The sequence below is a fragment of the Cyanistes caeruleus genome, chromosome 23, assembly GCF_971803275.1.
Source record: "Cyanistes caeruleus chromosome 23, bCyaCae1.hap1.1, whole genome shotgun sequence".
NCBI lineage: Eukaryota > Metazoa > Chordata > Aves > Passeriformes > Paridae > Cyanistes > Cyanistes caeruleus.
This window is the reverse complement of record NC_141723.1, coordinates 4,358,319-4,378,804: the sequence shown is the minus strand read 5'-3', so window position 1 is coordinate 4,378,804 and position 20,486 is coordinate 4,358,319. Positions and strand designations below refer to the sequence as shown.

Here is a 20,486-nt window from a genome sequence, read left to right as displayed (position 1 = left end):
CCAGTCAGCAGAGTCCAAGTTTGAGTTCCATGTCTGGCTCACGGTGTGGGAAGGCCTCTGTGGGTACCCATTCCCTGGAGAGAGGCCACCAGCTCGGCACAGAGGTGCTGCCTTGGATAGCAGCACTTGGATAGCAACACGTGCCCAGCTTCTCTCCTGCTTTGGCTGCCCTGTCTCATCCCACCACCAACCCAGGAGGTTTCAAGCCCCTTTGTGGGGAGCAGACAGCTCTACAGCCTTGGCTTCTCGCTCCCTGGCTTGGGAGGGGACATCAGGAGTTTCAGTCCTGCTTCCCAGACCCCTGTGTGCTCTGCTTTACATGGAGTGCCTAAAAATGGCATTAAGATACAAGAGCAGGAATTCAGGTCAGACTGGCAGGATCCTGTCCCTGTCTCTCCACTTCCCTGCACTCAGTTCACACCCTCAGGCAGCAGAAACCATTTTCTAACCACCTCCTCCTCCTCCTCCTCTTCCTCTCTCCATCAGCAACCACCGTGTGCGACACCGAGACCCAGTTCCGCTGCCAGGGCTCGGGGACCTGCATCCCTCTGTCCTACAAATGTGACCTGGAGGATGATTGTGGGGACAACAGCGATGAAAGTCACTGTGGTGAGTGCCCACACTCAGATCCCCTCCCCTGGGCACAGGTAGGCAGCTCTCTCCAGCACTCTGTGCTGCTCAGAGGGAAAGATCCCCCTCTTTACCCAGGCTGTCTCCTCCTCATTTACTGGGGACTGGGAAATGGGGGACAGGAACAGCATTTACAGGGTATTTGGGAATTAGGGACAGGACCACTGTGTCCTGGGAAATGAGGGACAGTAGAAGAAAGAGAAGCTCTGTGCTGGTTCTTCCCCTCGCCGTGTTCCAGCTGTGAGCCTTCTGTGCCATCACTATCCAGCTTTCCTGCTCTGCTCCTTGGGTATTCCCATGACCTGAAGCCCAGTATTTTGTTTGCAGAGGCTCACCAGTGCAGGAATGATGAGTTCAGCTGCAGCTCAGGGATGTGCATCCGTCTGTCCTGGATGTGTGATGGGGATAATGACTGCAGGGACTGGTCTGACGAAGCAAACTGCACTGGTGAGTGCTCAGGTGTTGATCAAGAACCTCCTGTTGCCCCTACTTTTTATTTCCAACCTGGGAGACATTAGCCAGTGTATTGTGCCTCAGTTTCCTTGCTTGTTAGAGCACCTTAGGGTGATGTGATGCTCCAAACCTAAGGGTTTTTCCCCTCAGGTTCACTGGGAATTTGCTGGCTGCTCTGAGATGCTCACACGGTGACCCAGCTTTGCTTTTTACCTGCATGATTGCACCCACGGGCAAAGCTCTGTGGAATGGGAAGTGGTTTTGTGGCTGCTGAGCAGCCAAAGGATTCTCCTGGCAAAAAAGAGCTCCTGTGTTGCAGAGAGGCAGAGATCAGTGGGCACTGGCAGCATTTCACAGCTTTCACTCTGTTTCCTTGCCATTCATTTGGTGCAGAAAACAGGCACCTTCTCTTCAGCTTCTCCACAGTTAACTGATCTGAAGAAGAAGCAGATGTAGTTTGGGAAGTTTAGTTTGGCAGTTTTAGTCCTCCTCTGGCAACCTCATGGCTCCATGGGCTCAAAAACTCAAAGAGGGTGTCCTAAATAGGGAGTCCCAGGTAGAAGACCCACTCTTGTTTTTACTGAAGTATCAGAGCAGCCTGGCTGGCAGAAATAACCTTGTTCCTACTTCATGCCCCCTGTGCAGCAAAGTCCTGTGAGCCTCACTGTGTGTTTGGAGCGGAAAGTCACAACACTCCACCCTCCTCACCACCACAGTGATGTTCCTCAGCAGCCTCCTGAGGTCAACACCCACACAAAACCTTTTTCTCATCAGAAAAACGAACAGACAGCAGCACATCGGTCTGTCCCACTAGAAACAATCGAGCAAAACTATGGACCAAGCCAAAAAACCTCAGTGCTTGCAGGAGAAGAGAGCTCTCAGAGCACCAGGCCATCAGTGAAAGGCACAAGGCTCTTTTTTGAGCCACACTTGGGGTGTTTCAAGATAAAAGCTTTCCATGGCATGAGGCAGAGGTCCATGGGGAGCCTGCAGGGACCAGGCCAGCTCCTGGGAGTGCTGGCAGCAGCACTCTGGGGCAGCCTGGAGCCTTTGGGACAGAGTGGCACCAGGGGGCTCTGGCACCAGGATTTAAGAGATCCCTTTCAGGTCTTTGAGCTCCTCTTCGCTCACCCCTGTGGCATTTGCAGTGCCTGGAGCACCCAGGGCTGATCCTGGTCATTAGTATTCCACGAGTGTGGCTTTCTAAGGAGGTTTAATTTATGTTGGTATCACTTATCTCTCGTATGAGTTTCTCCAGAGAGAATTACTACAGGAGAGGAACCTACTTCAAAAAGCGTGCTGGGTTTGTAAAGCCCCAAGTTGGAATTATCTGAGAGGATCACAATTATTTGAGGAACATTCTGTCTGACTTCACCGGGCTGCAATTATTGCTCTTATCTGAAATAATTACATTTCACGCTGAATACCTAATAGAATATTACTGCCAGCAGATTGCACTATTTCGAAATATCTGCGAGCGCATGTCACTCTCTAACCTAAAACTCAGGATCATGCAATTTAATTAAGTTGAACACTGCTTTTCTCAATAACTCTGAGTGCTCTCCTGCTTGAGGAGCAGGATTTGTCTCTAAAGTGACAACACAAACCAGGCTGCAACCCAGATACCCCACAGGCAGATATTTTCCTGACAGGAGCCTAAGGAAAACCCCCAGGGAGAGTCGTATTTCTTGTTTGCTTTGGCAACATAGAAGAGCCTTGTTTGCCTTAATTAAAAGCTCTCTCTGACTCTGTCCTGCCCTGCACGGGGGACTCTGCAGCTCTGCCAAGCCTTGCTGGACCTGGGGGACATTTCTCACCATCTCTGGCACGGTGCCACCGCTTCACCTTTGCCCACACACCCCAAGGACTGAGATCAAAGGGAGAGAGGCTGCCGACCTCAGGGAGAGCTTTGGGACATCTCTACCCTGCAAAAGCCATCCCTGAGCCATGGCAGGCTCGTGAGCAAGAATGGCACAGAGAGGGAAATACCTTGGAAAACTGGAATTCTCCTGCCTGGGGTCCCTGGGGTGGTTGCTTGTGCTGGGACCTGCCGTGGTGGGAGATCCTGGTGCAGGGGGAAGGAGCAGGGTGTGGTGGTGTGGCCTGCCTCACTCTCAGCTCAGCAGGGACACGGTGACCCCACACTCAGGTGTCCCCCTGCTCTGGTTTCAGCAGTTTATCACACCTGTGAGGCCTCCAGCTTCCAGTGCCACAACGGCCACTGCATCCCGCAGCGCTGGGCGTGTGACGGTGACGCCGACTGCCAGGACGGCTCTGACGAGGACCCTGCCAACTGTGGTAACGTGTCCTGTGTGCGTGGGGGGCTCTGCCACGGCTGGGAGGGATTTCTGCACGCCCACCGAGCTAAACCAGCAGCAAACTCAGGAGGGAGAGCCCCCACCCCTCCAAAAGCAATCACAGCGCGGAGGCGACCACGGCTTGTTTTTTTAGCTAATTAAAACAGCTTTAACAAAACCCTGAAAAACTCACAACATCCACCCAATTCTGGATTTCAGAGAAAAAGTGCAACGGCTTCCAGTGCCCCAATGGCACCTGCATCCCCACCAGCAAACACTGCGACGGCATCAATGACTGCTCCGACGCCTCGGACGAGCAGCACTGTGGTGGGTACCGGGCTCAGGGGGAGCTGCTGGGGCCCTTTGACGGCGTTTTGTTCTGCCCAAGCCTGTCCCACTGGGAGCAAAGCCCTGGGAGATAATGGGAAAGCCTTAGTGTGCAGTCACCAGCCCCCTGTGAAACGGGCGGGTCAGCAAAAGGCACAGACTGGGAGGTCACCAGGGAGGTGAGCGAAGCCCTCCTGGTGCCAGTGTCCACCCTGAGGGGCTGTCTGGTGAGGGCAGCCCATGCAGGGACACAGCTCAAACCAGCAGCAAACTCAGGGGGAGAGCCCCCACCCCTCCAAAAGCAATCACAGTCTTGGGAACCTTCCGTAAGTCCCTAAAACGCGCCTGCCGCGCTCAGGTCCGCGCGGGCGCCAGCGGGTGACGCTGCTGTTTGCAAGGACAGCAGAGGTGCCAGCCCTGTCCTGCTGCCCCCATCCCTGCAGAGCCCCTGTGCACCCGCTACATGGATTTCGTGTGCAAGAACCGGCAGCAGTGCTTGTTCCACTCCATGGTGTGCGACGGCATCATCCAGTGCCGCGACGGCTCCGACGAAGATGCCGGCTATGCCGGGTGCTGTGAGTGTCACACTGGCGCCTCTGCCAAGGGAGGGGTGGCCACGGGAGGAAACCAGAGGTGTGGGGAGAACCAGGCCACCAGGAAGCTGCCAGATCTGCTAAGAGCTGGCTCTAGCCCGCCATGCTCTGCTTAGGAATCTGCCATCGCCCCTGGGTGTGCTCCTTCCTGCACAAGCTTTCCTGAAGCCCTTGGTCTTTACAGCAAACCTCTCCCTGCAGCCCAGGACCCCGAGTTCCACCGGACCTGTGACCAGTTCAGCTTCCAGTGCCAGAATGGCGTGTGCATCAGCCTGGTGTGGAAGTGTGATGGGATGGACGACTGCGGCGATTACTCCGACGAAGCAAACTGTGGTGAGCAGCACCCCCAGGGCCTCCTGCCAGTGCAGCTCCAGCTTCCCTTGGATTCCAGGAGCGTGGAGTACTGCTTTCCTCATGTTTTCACTCATCTCTGTGTGAGTGGAGCTTTCCCTGTGCGCATCACAGCGTGCCCTATCTGGAGATTGGTGTAATTTCCCTCACACTGCAGGCAGGTAAAGTGAAGCACGCAGAAAACCTGGCACATCTTGTGCTTGATTGTCTCCTCTGTGACCATATTTACTGCACAGACTCCCAGCCCCGAGCAGACAGGCAGTTTTCAGCCAAACCCAATATTTACCGCTGTTCCCTGGGTGGCTGTAGGAGCTGTACCCAGCCAGGCGAGGCAGCTGCAGCCTCATTTCTGAGTTGCAGGGTTTGCTCTTCCATTTCTGCCATGCTCTGGTGGATTCTGCTCTGGTTCTGAGATCAGGGGTGGTGCCTGGCCATGAAGAACACAGACAAAGCAGTGGTGGCAACAGAGAGAGAGCTGGGAGGAATGGGAATGCTGGGGATGAAGAGGAGGGAATGCAATTGTGCTGCTCAGGGTGATGCTGTCTGGGCCAGCCTGAGGTGCTGCCACCTCTCAACTGTGCTGAGGGCTGCTGAGGTGACCCTGTGGCTCACAGGACTCTCCTCTCCTTGCCAGAAAACCCAACAGAAGCCCCGAACTGCTCCCGGTACTACCAGTTCCAGTGTGGGAACGGGCACTGCATCCCCAACCGCTGGAAGTGTGACGAGGAGAACGACTGTGGGGACTGGTCTGATGAGAGGGACTGCGAGGGTAAGGACACACTGCTGAGGCTGTGACATGGACATGACAGGGACTGGGACATGCTGAAGCATCACTCTGCCTTCCCACAGCCCCCATGGCTCCAAAAACACCCCACGAGCGGGCACTTCCACGCATCTTTTTACTCTGCATCTTTGGATAACCTGATTACAGACACAACACAAATGAAAACACCGGGCTCGTGATGCCTCACCTGCTTCCCCCGCGGACAGCAGGGAGCAGGCAGAGCTCACACAGGAGCAGGGAGCTCAGCTCAGCTCTCCCTGGTGTATTTTTAGGATCTCCAGTTCATCCCATTACCACGCTGATCCCCCCGACTTGCCTGCCCAACCATTTCCGCTGCAACAGCGGCGCCTGCATCATGAACAGCTGGGTGTGTGACGGCTACAGGGACTGCACTGACGGCTCTGACGAAGAGGCCTGTCCCACCTCAAGTAAGCTCTCCTCTCCCTCACCCCTTCCCTTTGCCCAGATCACATCTGCAAGGAATCCTGGCCTTTCAGAGCCTCGCCAAGTTACGGGGTTGATTTACGGGGTTCATTTACGCCGTGGTGTAAAATGCGCTCTGGTGCTGGGGTCACCCTCCTGCCACCAGCTGGGACAGTGCTCCAGGGAGGACATTCCCTGCAAAGCAGAGGCTTTCCCAGCCCTCTGCAGTCAGGAGAGAGGATGGCTTAGGCGTCATCCCCTGCACCTGCTAGCTGGAAGGAGATTGCCATCTAGTGGAGTCGGGACCTGGGGACAGCCGATCCCTGCTGGTGGCAGTGCCAGCCTGGCCGTGCTGCTTTCCTGTCTGTGTGTGTGTGTGTGCAGGACCCAACGTGACAGCCACGTCCCCAGTGCTGCCAGGGCGCTGCAGCCGCTTCGAGTTCGAGTGCCAGCAGCTGCACAAGTGCATTCCCAACTGGAAGAGGTGTGATGGAGTGAGGGACTGCCAGGACGGCACAGACGAGAGGAACTGCCGTAAGTGTGGGCAAGGGACAGGCTCCCACCTGGAGCCTTCCCTTGGGAGGGAGCCTTCCCTCTGAGGAGGCTTTGATTGATGGAGAAATCAGAAATCCTTTAAAAAAAAAAGGATAAAAAGCCCAAGCAGTGCTATTCCCATCTATTCCCGTCAGAAGTCCAGTTGTTGTTTTTCATGGGATAAGCTCCAGGTTCTTCTGAAGGTGCAGCCAGAAGGAGACAGCCCAATATCTGACACATCACCCTGACATGCAGCCACCTGCAAACATTCCAGTGCTGCTGAGGGAACTTCCCTGCCTCGAGTCCTGAGCTGTTCTGCCTTTTTCAGCCACTCAGAGCAGCCTGTTGTGCCCCAGTGGTTTCAGATGTGAGGATGGGGAGGCCTGCATCATGCAGACAGAGCGCTGTGATGGATACCTGGACTGCTCAGACAGCAGCGATGAGAGGAACTGCACAGGTGAGCAGCAGCCCTCTCCCATCCCTCACTCCCTGCTCCCTGTCAGCACACAGAGCTGCTCTCCTGGATATGTCACCTTTCCTTCCCAACATCCTTGATTTATCTGCCTCTGCTCAGTTGTCCAAGCTGCCTGCTCACCCATTTATCACCAGCTGGGACAAACTCCCCAGCAGCTTCTACACTGACAATTTATCTTCCAACTGCCTCGGACACAGAAAAAAACCAAAACATTTTAGGATGGATAGGAGCAAAGCTGTCTATTTTACAAAGCCCACAGGTGAAGCAAGAGTCTCCTACTCTGCCCTCCTTTGCAAGGTGACCCTGGGGGACGTGTCACGTGCCCTGCTGCTGTCCCTGGCTGTCCCATGCTGGCCCTTGGTGGCCCTGTGGGGGCAGAGGGACAGAGCCCGCTCTGGGCTGATAACAATCGATCACTGCCTCCAGCCAGCCATGAGCTTCAGCTGCTTCCCCACTGAACTGCTGGGGGGGCTGGGCATCAATCAGGTTTAGTTCTTTAATTAAATATTGATTGGGAGAGGCTAGCAGATTCAGGGGAGGGGGAAGGAACCGCTGAGATGCACGACTTGGTTGCTGCACCCATGGAAAACCATCTCTTTTCCCTTGGAAAAATGGTCTTGCCATGCTGTCCCACGTGCCTGCTGGATTTAATTCCAGCTGTTTAAGGAAAGCAAAACAGCAGCAATTTTCCTCTGCTCTGTTCTGCTTGGTTTCTGTTCAGCACCAAAGCTGAGCACCCCAGCAGAGCCAAGCCACAACAGTGGGATTTGGGCTCCAACACACAGTGAGGGGGAGCAGGGAATGGGCTGGTGGGAGCAGGATTCCAGATCAGCACCTCCCATCCCCAGCTCTGCCAGGGCTGGGTTCCACAGTGCTTTTATCCCCTAAATTCCTCTGTGAAGGTCAGGCACTGATTCAGCTGCAGAACTCGTGTCAAGGCAAGCCCCACACTTGAATTACCAGCCTTTGCTTGGGTCCTGCTGCTGAACACCAGCTGTGATAAGGGAAAACACACAAGGAAAGGGCCTGGGTGGTGACAGGGACAGCACAGACTGATCACACCAGGAGAAGGGTGACAGTGAGCAGTCTGCACTCACACACTTTGAAAATTCCCAGTATTTCATCAACAGCCACGCTTTATCTTTCCTTAGGGGAAAGGAATCGCTCGCCTGATGCAGCATAAAGACATTTTGGGTAGAACTAAGAGCACCAGGGGTAAATCCCTGCTCTGAGCTGCCCTCTGTGAGCCCAGCCTTCTCCACTGATAAATTACACATATCTAAATGATGCAGACACCCCTTCAGTCAGTGCTGTTTCTACCTCTCGTTGTTGGTGTTACAAACAAGAGTCCTGTTTCTCTCCTGGGCACAGGGATTGTTTCCCTGCACTAAATGAACTTTTCCCATTCTCTGCCCAGATGACACAATGGTGTACAAAGTCCAGAACCTGCAGTGGACAGCTGATTTCTCTGGTGATGTCACCCTGACATGGGCTCGGCCAAAAAGGATGTCCTCGACCTCTTGTGTCTACAACATCTACTACAGGTACATCATCCCTCCCCTGCTGCTGTCTCAGGTAAAGAGGACAAGCATGAGCTCAGGGATTTGCTGCACAGAACCACACAGAATCAGGCCTGAAACATTCAGAGCTCCTTAATCAAGTTCTGCCTGGAAAATCTAATATTTGGTAGCAAAAGAGACACAAAATAGGTGCACCCAGAGGGTATTTGTGACAAACTGCATTGATCTCCTCCTTGACTATTTACTCAGACAGTAAAGTTGTTTATATGCATATTTTTTTTTCCACTTGGGTCTTGTCTTTGTGGCACCATTAACAACAAGAACAAAGATAATAAATTTGAGCACAAGTGTTACAGAAAAGCTCAGGGGGTTATAAGTCACCAACCCTGGGTTAGTTCAGCCTTTCCAACAGCATCTTTTCCAGATTGGTGGTGTGGCTTTACCAAAATGAGCAGCAACCTTTTCAAAGTGTTCCATTTTTTGGGACAAATCCGTATGTCCCAAAAAGCCCACCCTGACTGGAGGCTCTGTCCCGCAGGATGGTGGGTGAGAGCATCTGGAAGATCTTGGAGACCCACAGCAACAAAACCAACAGCGTTTTGAAAGTCCTCAAGCCCGACTGCTCCTACCAGGTGAAGGTGCAGGTGCAGTGTCTGAGCCGGGTCTACAACACCAACGACTTCATCACGCTGCGGGCGCCCGAAGGACGTAAGCAGAGCTGCTGCTCCCACCAGTGCCTGGCACATTTCTGCTGCTTTGGGCTAAAAAGTAGAGCTATCCCTGCTCTGAGCAAAAAGGGTCTTTCCATGGGCTTGGGAATTGTGCTGGACTGGGAGAAAAGGCTATCCACCCCTTTGGCCTGATTTTTCAGGGAGATGCTGCTTTTCCCTGGGCACACCACTGTGACTGTCACTGATATTTCTCTTTCTCTCACCAGTACCAGATGCTCCCCTCAACCTTCAGCTGGCCCTGAAGAAAGAAGAGGAGGGTGTGGTGGTGGGCTGGTGGAGTCCCCCCGTGAACGCCCACGGCCTCATCCGGGAGTTCATCGTGAGTCCTGCTGCCCACTGGGGCTGAGCCCAGCTCAGGGGCGTGGGGACAGCAGCACACAGCCAGCTGCAGGGGGAGGGGGGCTTGGAATGGGATAATTTGGGGAGGAAATCTGCTGGGAACATCAGGCAAGTTGGGAGAAAAAATGCTGCAGGCTGTAGGCAGCACCACAGCCCTCGAGTTTCTAATTTCTCCTTTTGGAGATGTCGTGCTTCTTTCTGCCAAGGCTGTGTCTCAGAGGCACCTGCTGACCTGTGGTATTTTTGAACCCTCACGTCTTGGTGCTCCTAGGTGGAATACAGCAGCAGTGGATCCAAGGAGTGGTCATCCCTCAGAACCAACAAGAACTACACCGAGATCAAGAACTTGCAGGTCAACACTCTCTACACAGTCAGAGTGAGTATTTCCAAAAATCCCTCTGAGTATTTCCAAAGCTCTCTCTCATTACTGAGTCCTGCACAGCCAAGAACTTGCTAAAAACCATTTTGTTAAAAAACCATCTTGTTAAAGCCCTGCCCTTTAATGCCAACCCACACCACTGCTGCTAATGTCTGTAGTTCCAAGGGCCTTGGTTTGCTCCTTTGTCCCAGAAGGCCAGGCTGGATTATAAAATCCTCCCTGCTAATTGCCCATTCCAATGTCACTGCAATTGCACTGGATGTGGGCCAGAGATAAATCTGGTCCTTGGTGTATCGGTGGGAAAAGAAGCAGATCTGCCTGTGGGGAATGTCTGCACAGGGGAGAGGCTGAGTAATTATAGACAGAAGTAATCAGAATAGGAAATGAAAGTCTGCACAGTGAGCCCTGGGAAATGTGTGCTTTGCCATTGTCCATCCTCCTGGGTTCTTGGGGAAGTTCACTGCGAGGGGGGATAAACCCCCTGCTCCAAATCCGTGTTATTCTCACAGCTGGTTGGAGGCTTTCCTCCCTGCTTCTCCCTCCCAATATAATCCATCCCCAGACAAATCTTTGGAAGCAGATTCAGGGCTTGCGTGGACTTCCCTGGCGTGGTTCTCACCTGCTTCATGGCCCTTGGAGTCCCAAGGTCCTTATCTGGATGGACTCCTGGAAGATCTCATAAGAGAGCAGTTATCTGCAAAGAGGCTGCACCTCCCTCCTCTTAGATTCCTTTAATTGACTTTAAGCAGTCGGCTTATCTCTGCTTTAAGCATTTTATTGCCAAGTAATTAAGCTTTTGTTTGCTTCCAAGTCCTTTTCCCAGGAGCCCCGACAGGTCCATAACCTTGCTCTAACCTCCTGCTCTGTTTGCACTGCTCCATGTGGCTCATGTTCCCTCTCCCTCTCATTTCCAAAGGTTGCTGCAGTGACCAGCAGAGGGGTGGGAAACTGGAGTGAATCCAAATCCATAACCACCGTCAAAGGCAAAGGTAAATGTTGTTTTGGTCAGCTCAGAGAAGGTGACAGAGAGTATCAGCCTGAAACATCAGCAGCAGCATCCAAAGCCACCTCCCTGGCCTTAATTTTCCCTGCTGAGCCTTTCACACTGCTCACCAGCTTTGCTGTTAAAAGTGACCTGTAAAAAGTGACTTTTTCACTTTCTGAGCTGCCTCAGAGCTCAGTGCCATGTCTGGAGGGGTCTCTCCCTCTGAGCTCTGTGGCACAGGGGATGGATGTGCTGCCCTGGAACTGAGCAAGAGCCTGTGCACTCTCTCCCAGGCTGCAGAGAGATTCCCTCAGACTTTTGTAGGCCAAATCCTGCCTCCAGCCAGACAAGAAATTACCAACTCCATCACTCTCACTCTAAAAGAACGCCGGCTCCTCCTTCTCCCTCTTAGGTCACAATTATTGTGGCTCCTCCTGCAGGTTTAGACCATAAAAAGCAACCACAGCTCCCAAGAACCATCACAGCATCACAGTCTAGCAGCAGATAAATTCCAGCAGCAAAGTAAATAATTTTCTTCCCAACCTGTTGGGGGTTTTTTTGGGGTTTTTTTTTTTTTTTGGCTTAAGAAAAGCCTTTTGAAGTAGTTTGTATTCATATTCTAAGTTTTTCATCCATACTTACATCCCTGCGCCAAAATTGTCTCCTGATTTGTCAGATGAAAGAAGGGAAAGAAAACACCAGGCTACTCAAAGTGCAGGATCCAGATAATGTGAATTACCTGCTGGTTAGAAAAACGGAGGTAAAAAGAACAGAAACAGCTTTGACTTCAGGTTTTGCATGAATGTTTGGCACTGATAGCTCCTGACCTCCCTCAGGAGCTGTTAACTGGGATAGGAGCTCACCCTACTGAGCTCAGAGGGAAATCCCTTTGCCCAGACCCCTCCAGTTCCAGCCTGCACTGAGCAAGGCACAGATAAAGCAGTTTTTACGTGGTGGACCTAAAAAATGATGTCAGTGTCTCCTCTGAGGGGGACATGTCTTAGGCAAGGTTGGGCTGTCCTGTTCTGGGAGCTGGGTGTTACCACACAAAGCTTTATTTTTATCTGCCCCTCTCAAGAAATACTTTTATTTCTTTGTGCTGTACTAACAGGTCTTTTCTTCTTTCCTCCCAGTCATTCCTCCCCCTGTCATCCACATTGAGAGCTACAGCGAGGACTCCGTAAGTTTCAGCCTAAAAATGACCACGAATATCAAGGTAAGAGTTTTCCCCTTTCCATCTGTGCTGGGTAAATGGTGAATAGTTACCAGATACTTCACACCAAATCATTTCTTACTGCTCCCAAACCGCCCCGGGGCTCTTAATTGGGATGGAAAATACAATGCAAAGACTGTCAGGGGTGTGACAGTAACCCTGGTGTGCATCAGCTGAGCTGATGGCTCTGTGTCCTTGGGCTGGACAGGTCAGTGGCTACGTGGTCAACATCTACTGGACATTTGATACCCACAGGCAGGAAAAAAGGACTCTGGTCATAGAAGGAGAAAAGTCCATCCAGAAAGGTAAATTCTGCTCAAAACATAAAGTTTTGCTTTGGTCAACACTAAGCAGAAGGATTTATGAGAAGTTATGGGATTATTTTATTATTATTATTTTTTTTTTTTTCAGCTAGTAGATTTTGTTTAAATCTAGACAGGACAAAGCAGCAAATTATCCATTTTGAGGACCTGGAGATTTCAAGCAGATTTGGGATTTACCCCCAGAGCTGCACCAGTCCTTTCTCATCACATGGGGTTTTGTTTGTTGTTCCATTTCTGATCTGCCAAAGGGAGTAGAAACAGAACAAGGATTTCTTGGGCTGGTGTACAGCACGTGTCCCTGTTAATCACATTTCTGGTTTGGGAAAATCTCAGTGTGGAGATGGGAAATCATCTGGAAAAGCCCTGGGTTGGATTCCAGGGTCCCAGGTGCTTCTGTATAAAGGAAATTACTGCAAAGCCATGAGAGTACAGCACAGGAGAGGCAGGCTCCTGTCTGTTTGCTGATGCTGACCCTTCCCTCCTGCTCCCACCCTGCCCTCACCTAATAGTGCCCCTTTCTCTTCTTGCTCAGTGGCCAATTTGACAGCACACACCCCCTATGAAATTTCTGCTTGGGCTAAGACGGAGCTGGGTGACAGCCCTCTGTCTTTTGTGCATGTGGTGACCAGTGGCACAAGGCCTGCGTCCCCAAGCCTCAAGGCCAAGGCCATCAACCAGACAGCCGTGGAATGCAGCTGGACCGGCCCCAGGAATGTGGTAAGGCACCAGCCCTTCCCTCACCAGCCACCCTGGGCTCCAGCTCAGAGCCTCAGAGCAGCACACAGAACCCCTGGAATCAGGATAATTTGTCTGGATTGAATTCCAAGGCTCTGAGAATGTTGGGGGTAATGAGGGAAAGAACCTCCTGCCTTTTAAATAGAAGCGAAGAAAGGCTTCTTGTCTGCTTGTTGCAGTGCAAAGTGGCTTAAACACAGACAGCACAATGCTCCAGCAGCCTTTCAATCAACTGCTGTTACTTGAGCTGAGCTGAGGGCTTTGGGTTGGGAGCTCAAAGGCAAGTGGGCAGATTGATCTCGGGCAAGACAGAGGGAAAAGCAGGAAAAAGGGTCCAGAGGGAAAAGAATCTTTGCTTCATGCCCCTAAAAACTGACAGCCAGTGGATGCTCTGGGCCACACCAAACCCTGCACCATCCCTGCTGTGCTCTCCCTCCTCAGGTCTACGGCATCTTCTACGCCACGTCCTTCCTGGAGCTGTACAGGAGCCCCCACAACAGCACCACCAGCGCCCACAACATCACGGTGCTGGTGCAGCGGGACGAGCAGTACCTGTTCCTGGTGGGCTCCCCTCCTCCTGCCCCCTCTGCCCGCCCCTGGCTCCACCAGGACACAGCCCTGACCTCTGTGCCTCCCTCCCAGGTGCGGGTGATGTCTCCCTACCAGGGGCCCCCCTCTGACTACGTGGTGGTGAAGATGATCCCGGACAACCGGCTGCCCCCGCGGCACCTGCACTCCGTGCACACCGGCAAGACCTTCGCCGTCATCAAGTGGGAATCGCCCTACGACTCACCCGACCAGGATATGGTAACAGAGCCTTCTCCTGTCCCTGTGCACACAAAAATCCTGCCTCCAAGACAGATCCTTGCCTTTCTTCTGCTGGAGGAAGCCTGAGATCAGGTCTATGCTCCACATAAAGTCATCCTCAAAGTGCTGACACCTCCAGCATCTTCATTTCCTCCCTACTGGCCATTAGCTCAGTGAAACATTTAAAAAGAGCCAGGTCTGGGATATCTGTTGCTGACCAAGTCTTTAAACAGCCCTGGGCATGTGCTAAAACACCGTTCTGGGCTCTGGCTCTGCCCAGGAGGGCCAGGCTGGGCTGGGCACTGCCTCCTGCCCCAACAAAGCCTGGTTCTGTTCTCTGCCACACTGGAATACACTCAGGTCTCACTCCATTGAAGGCCAGTCATTTTCTCAGCAAGCTTTCCCCTCCTACTCTGCTCCAGAGACTTTAACAGCAAAGATTTGGAGGTATAAACCTTCCCAACAGAGCTGGAAACTCTGACAGGGCAGGGGTCTGCGTTGCATCCTTGTGATTCACCAAGAAATACAACCTGAGGTTTTCCTCCTGCTCTCATCTGTTCCACTGACTGCATTTTCTGTATCAGTAAATGCTGATTTTGGGCTGAAATCCAGAGAGAGGCTTGAAATTTTGCTTCCCAGGCTTTCTGTAAAACGCAGCCTTGGTTTAAAGCAAATTTTACCTGCCCTGCCTAATGTCCTACCACTGTTTAGCTGAAAATCTGCAGGAAAAAGAGATTTATTTTTTTTCCCATCCATTTCTTCCCCCTCCAGCTCTATGCTGTGGCAGTTAGAGATCTGGTGAGGAAAACAGATAAAATCTACAAAGTAAAAAGCAGGAACAGCACAGTGGAGTACACCATAAAGAAGCTGGAGCCAGGAGGGAAATACCACGTGATTGTCCAGCTGGGAAACATGAGCAAGGAATCCAGCATGAAAATCAACACAGGTAAGGGACACACCACCCATCCTGTGCTGCCTGGAGGCTGCAGAAATGTTCCTGCTGCTCTTGGCCCTCTCCCACAGCCAAAGCCTAATTTTGGGAGGCCTCCCAGGGGAGGTGATTGCACCCAAAACCAGCAGCAGTGGAGAGGAAGCTTCTCAAATGATATCCAGTATTTTTCTCCTGATAAATGGAGATGGGAAGGACACCAGCTTGTGTACACACATCATCAAGTACCATTACAGCCCTACTGCTAAAAAATTCCTCCCAGCTTCCACACCACAGCATCCTCTCCTCCAACCAGAGTATTGTGCTCATCCCTAAAAAACCCCACTAAGTTTCAGAGGTGACTCCATTCCTGTAAGAGGAAAGTGCCACCAGTGCCACAACCTCACCTGCTGCCACTTCTTCCCCTTTGCAGTCCCTCTGTCTGCACCAGATGCCTTAAAAATCATCACTGAAAACGACCATATTCTGCTTTTCTGGAAGAGTTTGGCGTTGAAGGAAAGCAATTTCAATGAAAGCCGGGTGAGTTTTGCTGTGCCTCCTGTCCTACAGAAAATCCTGGAGCAGAGTCAGTGCAAGGCTCCTTTCACAGGCTCTGAAATCCATCCTGTCCTTGGTGAGCCCTCTGGAAGAGCTCACTAAAATTCGTGTCATGGCTGAGCCTCTGAAGCTGACAGATCCAATCAGTCACCTTTTAGGAACATAATTACCCTGCTAGAAAAGGACAATTGTCCCATGTGTGAAAGGACTGGGAATAGGACACTGCCCTGCCATGCTGGGAAGTCTGAAAGTTGTTATTTTTCAGACTTGGATAGAAAATCTGTGAAATGTCTGTTAGAACATGGGTAGGTGAAAAACTGCACCAAAAAAGCCCTCACCCTCCTGGACTCTGTGCTTGGGTGCTCTGGGGTGGGTGCTAAGGACAGAGTGAACCAGCCAAACCAAACCAGAGTCATTTGGGTTGGGAAAGACCTCCAGGATTGGGTCCAAGCTGTGCCTGGTGCCCCCCTTGTCACCAGCTCAGAGCACTGAGTGCCACGTCCATGACCATGGGGTCTCTGACCCTTCCTGGGCAGCCCCTCCAATGTTTAACAACACTTTCAGCAAAGAAATCCTTCCTGATGTTCAACCTGAGCCTCCCCTGGCACAGCCTGAGGCCATGTCCTCCACTCCTGGCACTTGGGAGGAGAGAAATCTCTCCTCCCTGAACTGGCCAAGGTCAGTGCACAGCAGCAGGGTTTCCTGGAGGAGGCTCCACATTGCTCCCTCCCAGCTGACAGCCCAGCAGAGTTCATCAAAGCCAGATCCAGGAGGAAAACCAAATTTCAAACCCCTTTTGGAGGGAGCAAACCCTGCCCTCTGCAGCCGAGTGATTTGGGGTTGGTGTTTCCTGCAGGGCTACGAGATTCATATGTTTGACAGCTTGATGAACATCACAGCCTACCTGGGCAACACCACAGACAACTTCTTCAAGGTGTCCAACCTGAAGATAGGCCACAACTACTCGTTCAGCGTGCAGGCCCGCTGCCTGTACGGGGGGCAGATGTGTGGGGAGCCGGCCACGCTTCTCTACGATGAGCTGGGAACGGGTGAGTCCCTCAGTCACAGAATCACCAGCTTGGAACAGGTCCAAGTCCAACAAGGTTGGACTTCAAGGTCCAACCCAGCCCTGACACCTCAGCTAAACCACAGCACCGAGTGCCACAGCCAGTCCTTTTATAAACACATCCAGGGATGGCAACTCTGCCATCTCCTCAGGCAGATCATTCCAACACTTTATCACTCTTTCTGTAAAAAACTTCTCCCTGACATCCAACCTAAACTTCCCTTGGTGCAGCTTGAGGCTGTGTCCTCTGGTTCTGCAGGAAGACACCAACCCCACCTGCCTAAAACTCCACCTTTCAGAGTTGTAGGGTGATAAAAAGTGATGTTTTCTCCTCATCCTCCTTAAAAAATACTCAGGGAAGCCTCATAAACTCTTTAGGGATGTGCTGCTGGTACAAACAGCACTCGTGTCCCTCCCTCACCAGGTAAAGACTCCTCTGCCACCAAATCGGGCCGAGGCACGGACGTGGCTGCCATCGTGGTGCCCGTGCTGTTCCTGCTGCTGGTGACCCTGGGCATTGGTTTTGTGCTGCTCTACATGAGGCACAGGAGGCTCCAGAACAGCTTCACTGCCTTCGCCAACAGCCACTACAGCTCCCGCCTGGGCTCGGCCATCTTCTCCTCGGGGGATGATCTGGGTACGTGGCCCCCGCTGGCATTTGGGGACAGCACTGGGGATGTGGCATCAGGGCAAGAATTGATTCTTTGTCATGGTTTGGGTCACTCTGGCACCTCAATCTCCACCAATTTGATCTGAGAGTATACATCGTAGAATTACAGAGTAGTTAAACTTGGAAAAGACCTCAAAGATCACCAAGTTCAACTGGCAAAAGTTTTCCCATCCAAACATTTTTATCAAATTTAACCCCTCCTTCCAATGCAAATCACTTAAAAATGCATTGAGGATGTGAAATCAGGGCAAGAATTAATCATTTTATTGTGGTTTTCACAATCTCTATGGGTTTGACCTAAGAGTACAAATCAAAGAATTATGGGGTGGTTAAACTTGGAAAAGACCTTTAAGACCATCAAGTTCAACTGGAAAAAGTTTTATCAACCAAACATTTTTATCAAATTAAACCCCTCCTTCCAATCACTTAAAAATGCATTGAGGATGTGAAATCAGGGCAAGAATTAATTCTTGATCATGGTTTGGGCCACTCTGACATCACAATCTCTATGGATTTGACCCCAGAGTACAAATCACAGAATTAGGGATGGTTAAACCTGGAAAAGACCTTCAAGACCATCAAGTCCAGCCACCAAAAGTTTTCCCAACCAATATTTTAACCAAATTAAATTAAATAAAGTGTTGAGGGTCCCCTAACAGCTCTGTTTTGGGTTTCTTTTCCAGGAGATGAGGATGATGAAGCCCCAATGATAACTGGATTTTCAGATGACGTCCCCATGGTCATCGCCTGAAGCGCATTTCCGACTGTACAAAACCAAATGGTGTAAATATTTTATTTGATAAAAATAGTTGATTGTTTATTTTAAAAATGCACTTTGAGTTGCAATACGTTATTTTTATATGGGCCAAAAAAAAAAAAGAAAAAAATAATAATAATTTTAAGAATACACTTTGTAGTAATCAACTGTGAATTGCAGACTAGGTTGGTTGAGTAACAAATTGCTTTGATTTAACATTAATTTAGTCTTACAAGGCTATGCTTGCTGGGCATGCTTTTAAGTCTGTGAGATACTTTCCGTTGACTAAATTGGCTACTCATTTTATTTTTCTAAGACAAGAATAAATTTATTTAAAAAAATAAAAATAAAAATTCAGGAGATTATATATGTAGAGAGAGATAATATAGTCCCTGAAGGTTTTGCTTTTACTTTAGGACTAAAAAAAAAAAAACCAAAAAACCAAACAAAAAAAATTCCTTTGGACTTTGTTTTATATGAAAGTATTTTTGTTGTGTTAATTTATTGGGAAATCTGCTGTGGAACAGATTTCCAGAGTCGTCAGACATTGTACACATTCTCGTGTAGAACATGTGCCACTTTATCGTGCAAGGCAGTCGTATCTTGGCATCCCCATCATTGTCCTTGCCATAATAACAAAACCCCTCATTTTCACAGGTTTTCTCCCTTTTAAAATACCCAATCTTTGAGTGATCTTAAGGCACAGCAGCACATTTTTTTAGGGGGGTGAGTTTTAACTTCCTGCTGCTGTGGGAAGTCAAAAATATCCCCACAGTGAGATGTGCTGCCCAAACCCCTCCTGCTGCTGCCCCTGCCCATCACACAGGGCTTAATTAATCTGCTTAATTAATCTGGAGCTCACCACCATGTCACTGAAACAAAAAATTGCCACTTGCACCTTAAAACTCATGTCCCAGGTATTTTTTGGATACCTCTCCTCCGTGGAGCTTCCCTCAGACACCAGCACGGTGGTGGGACAGAAAGGGGAGCCTCCAGTGTGTGCAAATCCAGATTTTCCACACTCACATGGAGAGATAATTACTGAAAATTTAAATTAATTTAGCCCACAGCAGGGATTTGATGCTCCCTCATCAGAATTTCCAAAAAGCAGCTGTAGTTTTACCTACAGCTTTAGAAATAATATAAATACACACACACACATACATGTTATTTTCTCATCTCACATTCCCAGCAGACACAATACTGGCTGCAGAGCCAAATGCAAAAAGTCTGCTTGCCACTGTTTGGAGCTTTGATTTTGTGACAGCAAAACATGAATTTCACCAAAAAAAAAATGTGAACCTCACCGCTACCTGCCAAGCCAGGAGCACGACAGGAGAGGATGCTCAGGGCTTTCCCCTGGCCGTGCTCGATATATGCAAAACTTCTCACCAGGAAATACAGCACACTGTCTTGTCACACTGTTTTTGTGAAAAACAAAGGTATTTTTGCTGTGTAAATTAAGTTATAATTGCAGTCTTCCTACAGATGAAACGAGAGAGGCCAACTATGTTTTGATACGCGACTGATCCGTTTAATTTCACAATAGAAAAATGTATAAAAAAAAAAAAAAGTTGAAGTCTGGATGGTTTGATACTCTAGAGAAATACTGACTCTATTTTCAATTACTGGTGTTAGCATTCCCAGTGACAGATTCCCCCCTCCCAAGCTGGGACCAAACTAGAATCAGATTTTTATAAGTAGCAGCAAGCTTGCAGAGTTGCAATATTTTTACCTTGTCAGTGGATCAGGTGCTGTTCAGGAGTTGAAATTTTGAGTAAAATCAACCCACACAGCTCAATTTGCCTGGAGTTACAGCTACACAGAGAGACCAGACTGACCCAGAGGCTAAAGCAGTCTCAAAAACATAAATCAAAAGATTCTATGCAGGAAAGGAAGCCTAAAAACAGAGATAAAGAGTATTCAACCCTTTCTTTAGGAAGTAATTTTTTAAACACAGATAACTAAAGTTACAATGTAGCATCCCAAAATCTGGTGCCTCTCTAGTGGGGGTTAGGGGTGGTTAAATTCTGATATTTTACTCCCCCAGGGTAAATCCTGCTGCAGTAAAAGGAGCAGAATTTAGAGTCCAGCCCACCTCTGTGTAGCCAGATGCCAAGGCAGACCCTTGTAACCAATTTAAATCCTGCAGAAACCCCTTGGCTGGAGATTCCCAAGCATCACCCAGGGGACAGGTCACTCCTGGCCTCTCTGAAAGGCTCCTGGCTTGGGGACACTCATGCAGAGCAAAGCATTTTGTACCCAAAACCCAGCACTCCTGGTTAACTCCCAAACACAGCGTGGGCAGAGCAGAGCCCTCTGTGGAGTCACCCCTGCGTGCCCAGGGGTTTGGGGACACTGCAAAGCCCTTGTGGGGACAGCACTGGCACTCAGAGCTGTCCCCAGCCCTCCCCTTCACCGCAAAAATCACCACTGTGCTCTCAGCAAAGCAACTTTCACAGGGCTAGTGTATTTTATATATAGAAATAGAGAAGTCTGGGCTCCAGGTGGGGAGTAATCGATGCAGTTCTGGGGTAAATTGTATATTTTTATGAACTTTTGAAGCACGGAATCTTGTTCACGGAGACATACAGGGGGTGGGAGGGTT

At 50.3% G+C, this 20,486-nt stretch overlaps 1 protein-coding gene across 2 annotated transcripts in view; it reads left to right on the top strand.

Moving 5' to 3' along the window:
- SORL1 (sortilin related receptor 1) overlaps nt 1-17,954 on the top strand; it is a 42,641-nt gene extending 24,687 nt beyond the window's left edge. The window contains exons 24-48 of one of the 2 annotated variants that reach the window (XM_086861014.1): nt 487-609; nt 958-1,077; nt 3,259-3,381; nt 3,600-3,707; nt 4,151-4,282; nt 4,502-4,633; nt 5,286-5,420; nt 5,708-5,863; nt 6,243-6,392; nt 6,721-6,849; nt 8,285-8,411; nt 8,926-9,095; nt 9,325-9,437; nt 9,729-9,833; nt 10,753-10,825; nt 11,955-12,037; nt 12,243-12,339; nt 12,890-13,074; nt 13,534-13,653; nt 13,735-13,899; nt 14,671-14,845; nt 15,261-15,367; nt 16,242-16,434; nt 16,876-17,088; nt 17,805-17,954. In XM_086861014.1, the coding sequence (XP_086717140.1) occupies nt 487-609; nt 958-1,077; nt 3,259-3,381; nt 3,600-3,707; nt 4,151-4,282; nt 4,502-4,633; nt 5,286-5,420; nt 5,708-5,863; nt 6,243-6,392; nt 6,721-6,849; nt 8,285-8,411; nt 8,926-9,095; nt 9,325-9,437; nt 9,729-9,833; nt 10,753-10,825; nt 11,955-12,037; nt 12,243-12,339; nt 12,890-13,074; nt 13,534-13,653; nt 13,735-13,899; nt 14,671-14,845; nt 15,261-15,367; nt 16,242-16,434; nt 16,876-17,088; nt 17,805-17,872 (3,302 nt within the window). In that variant the 3' untranslated portion in view covers nt 17,873-17,954. Of the gene's footprint in view, nt 1-486; nt 610-957; nt 1,078-3,255; nt 3,382-3,599; nt 3,708-4,150; nt 4,283-4,501; nt 4,634-5,285; nt 5,421-5,707; nt 5,864-6,242; nt 6,393-6,720; nt 6,850-8,284; nt 8,412-8,925; nt 9,096-9,324; nt 9,438-9,728; nt 9,834-10,752; nt 10,826-11,954; nt 12,038-12,242; nt 12,340-12,889; nt 13,075-13,533; nt 13,654-13,734; nt 13,900-14,670; nt 14,846-15,260; nt 15,368-16,241; nt 16,435-16,875; nt 17,089-17,804 lie in introns of both variants that reach the window. The other variant, XM_086861013.1, reaches the window with a different exon arrangement.
- Nucleotides 17,955-20,486: the final 2,532 nt, after the last annotated feature.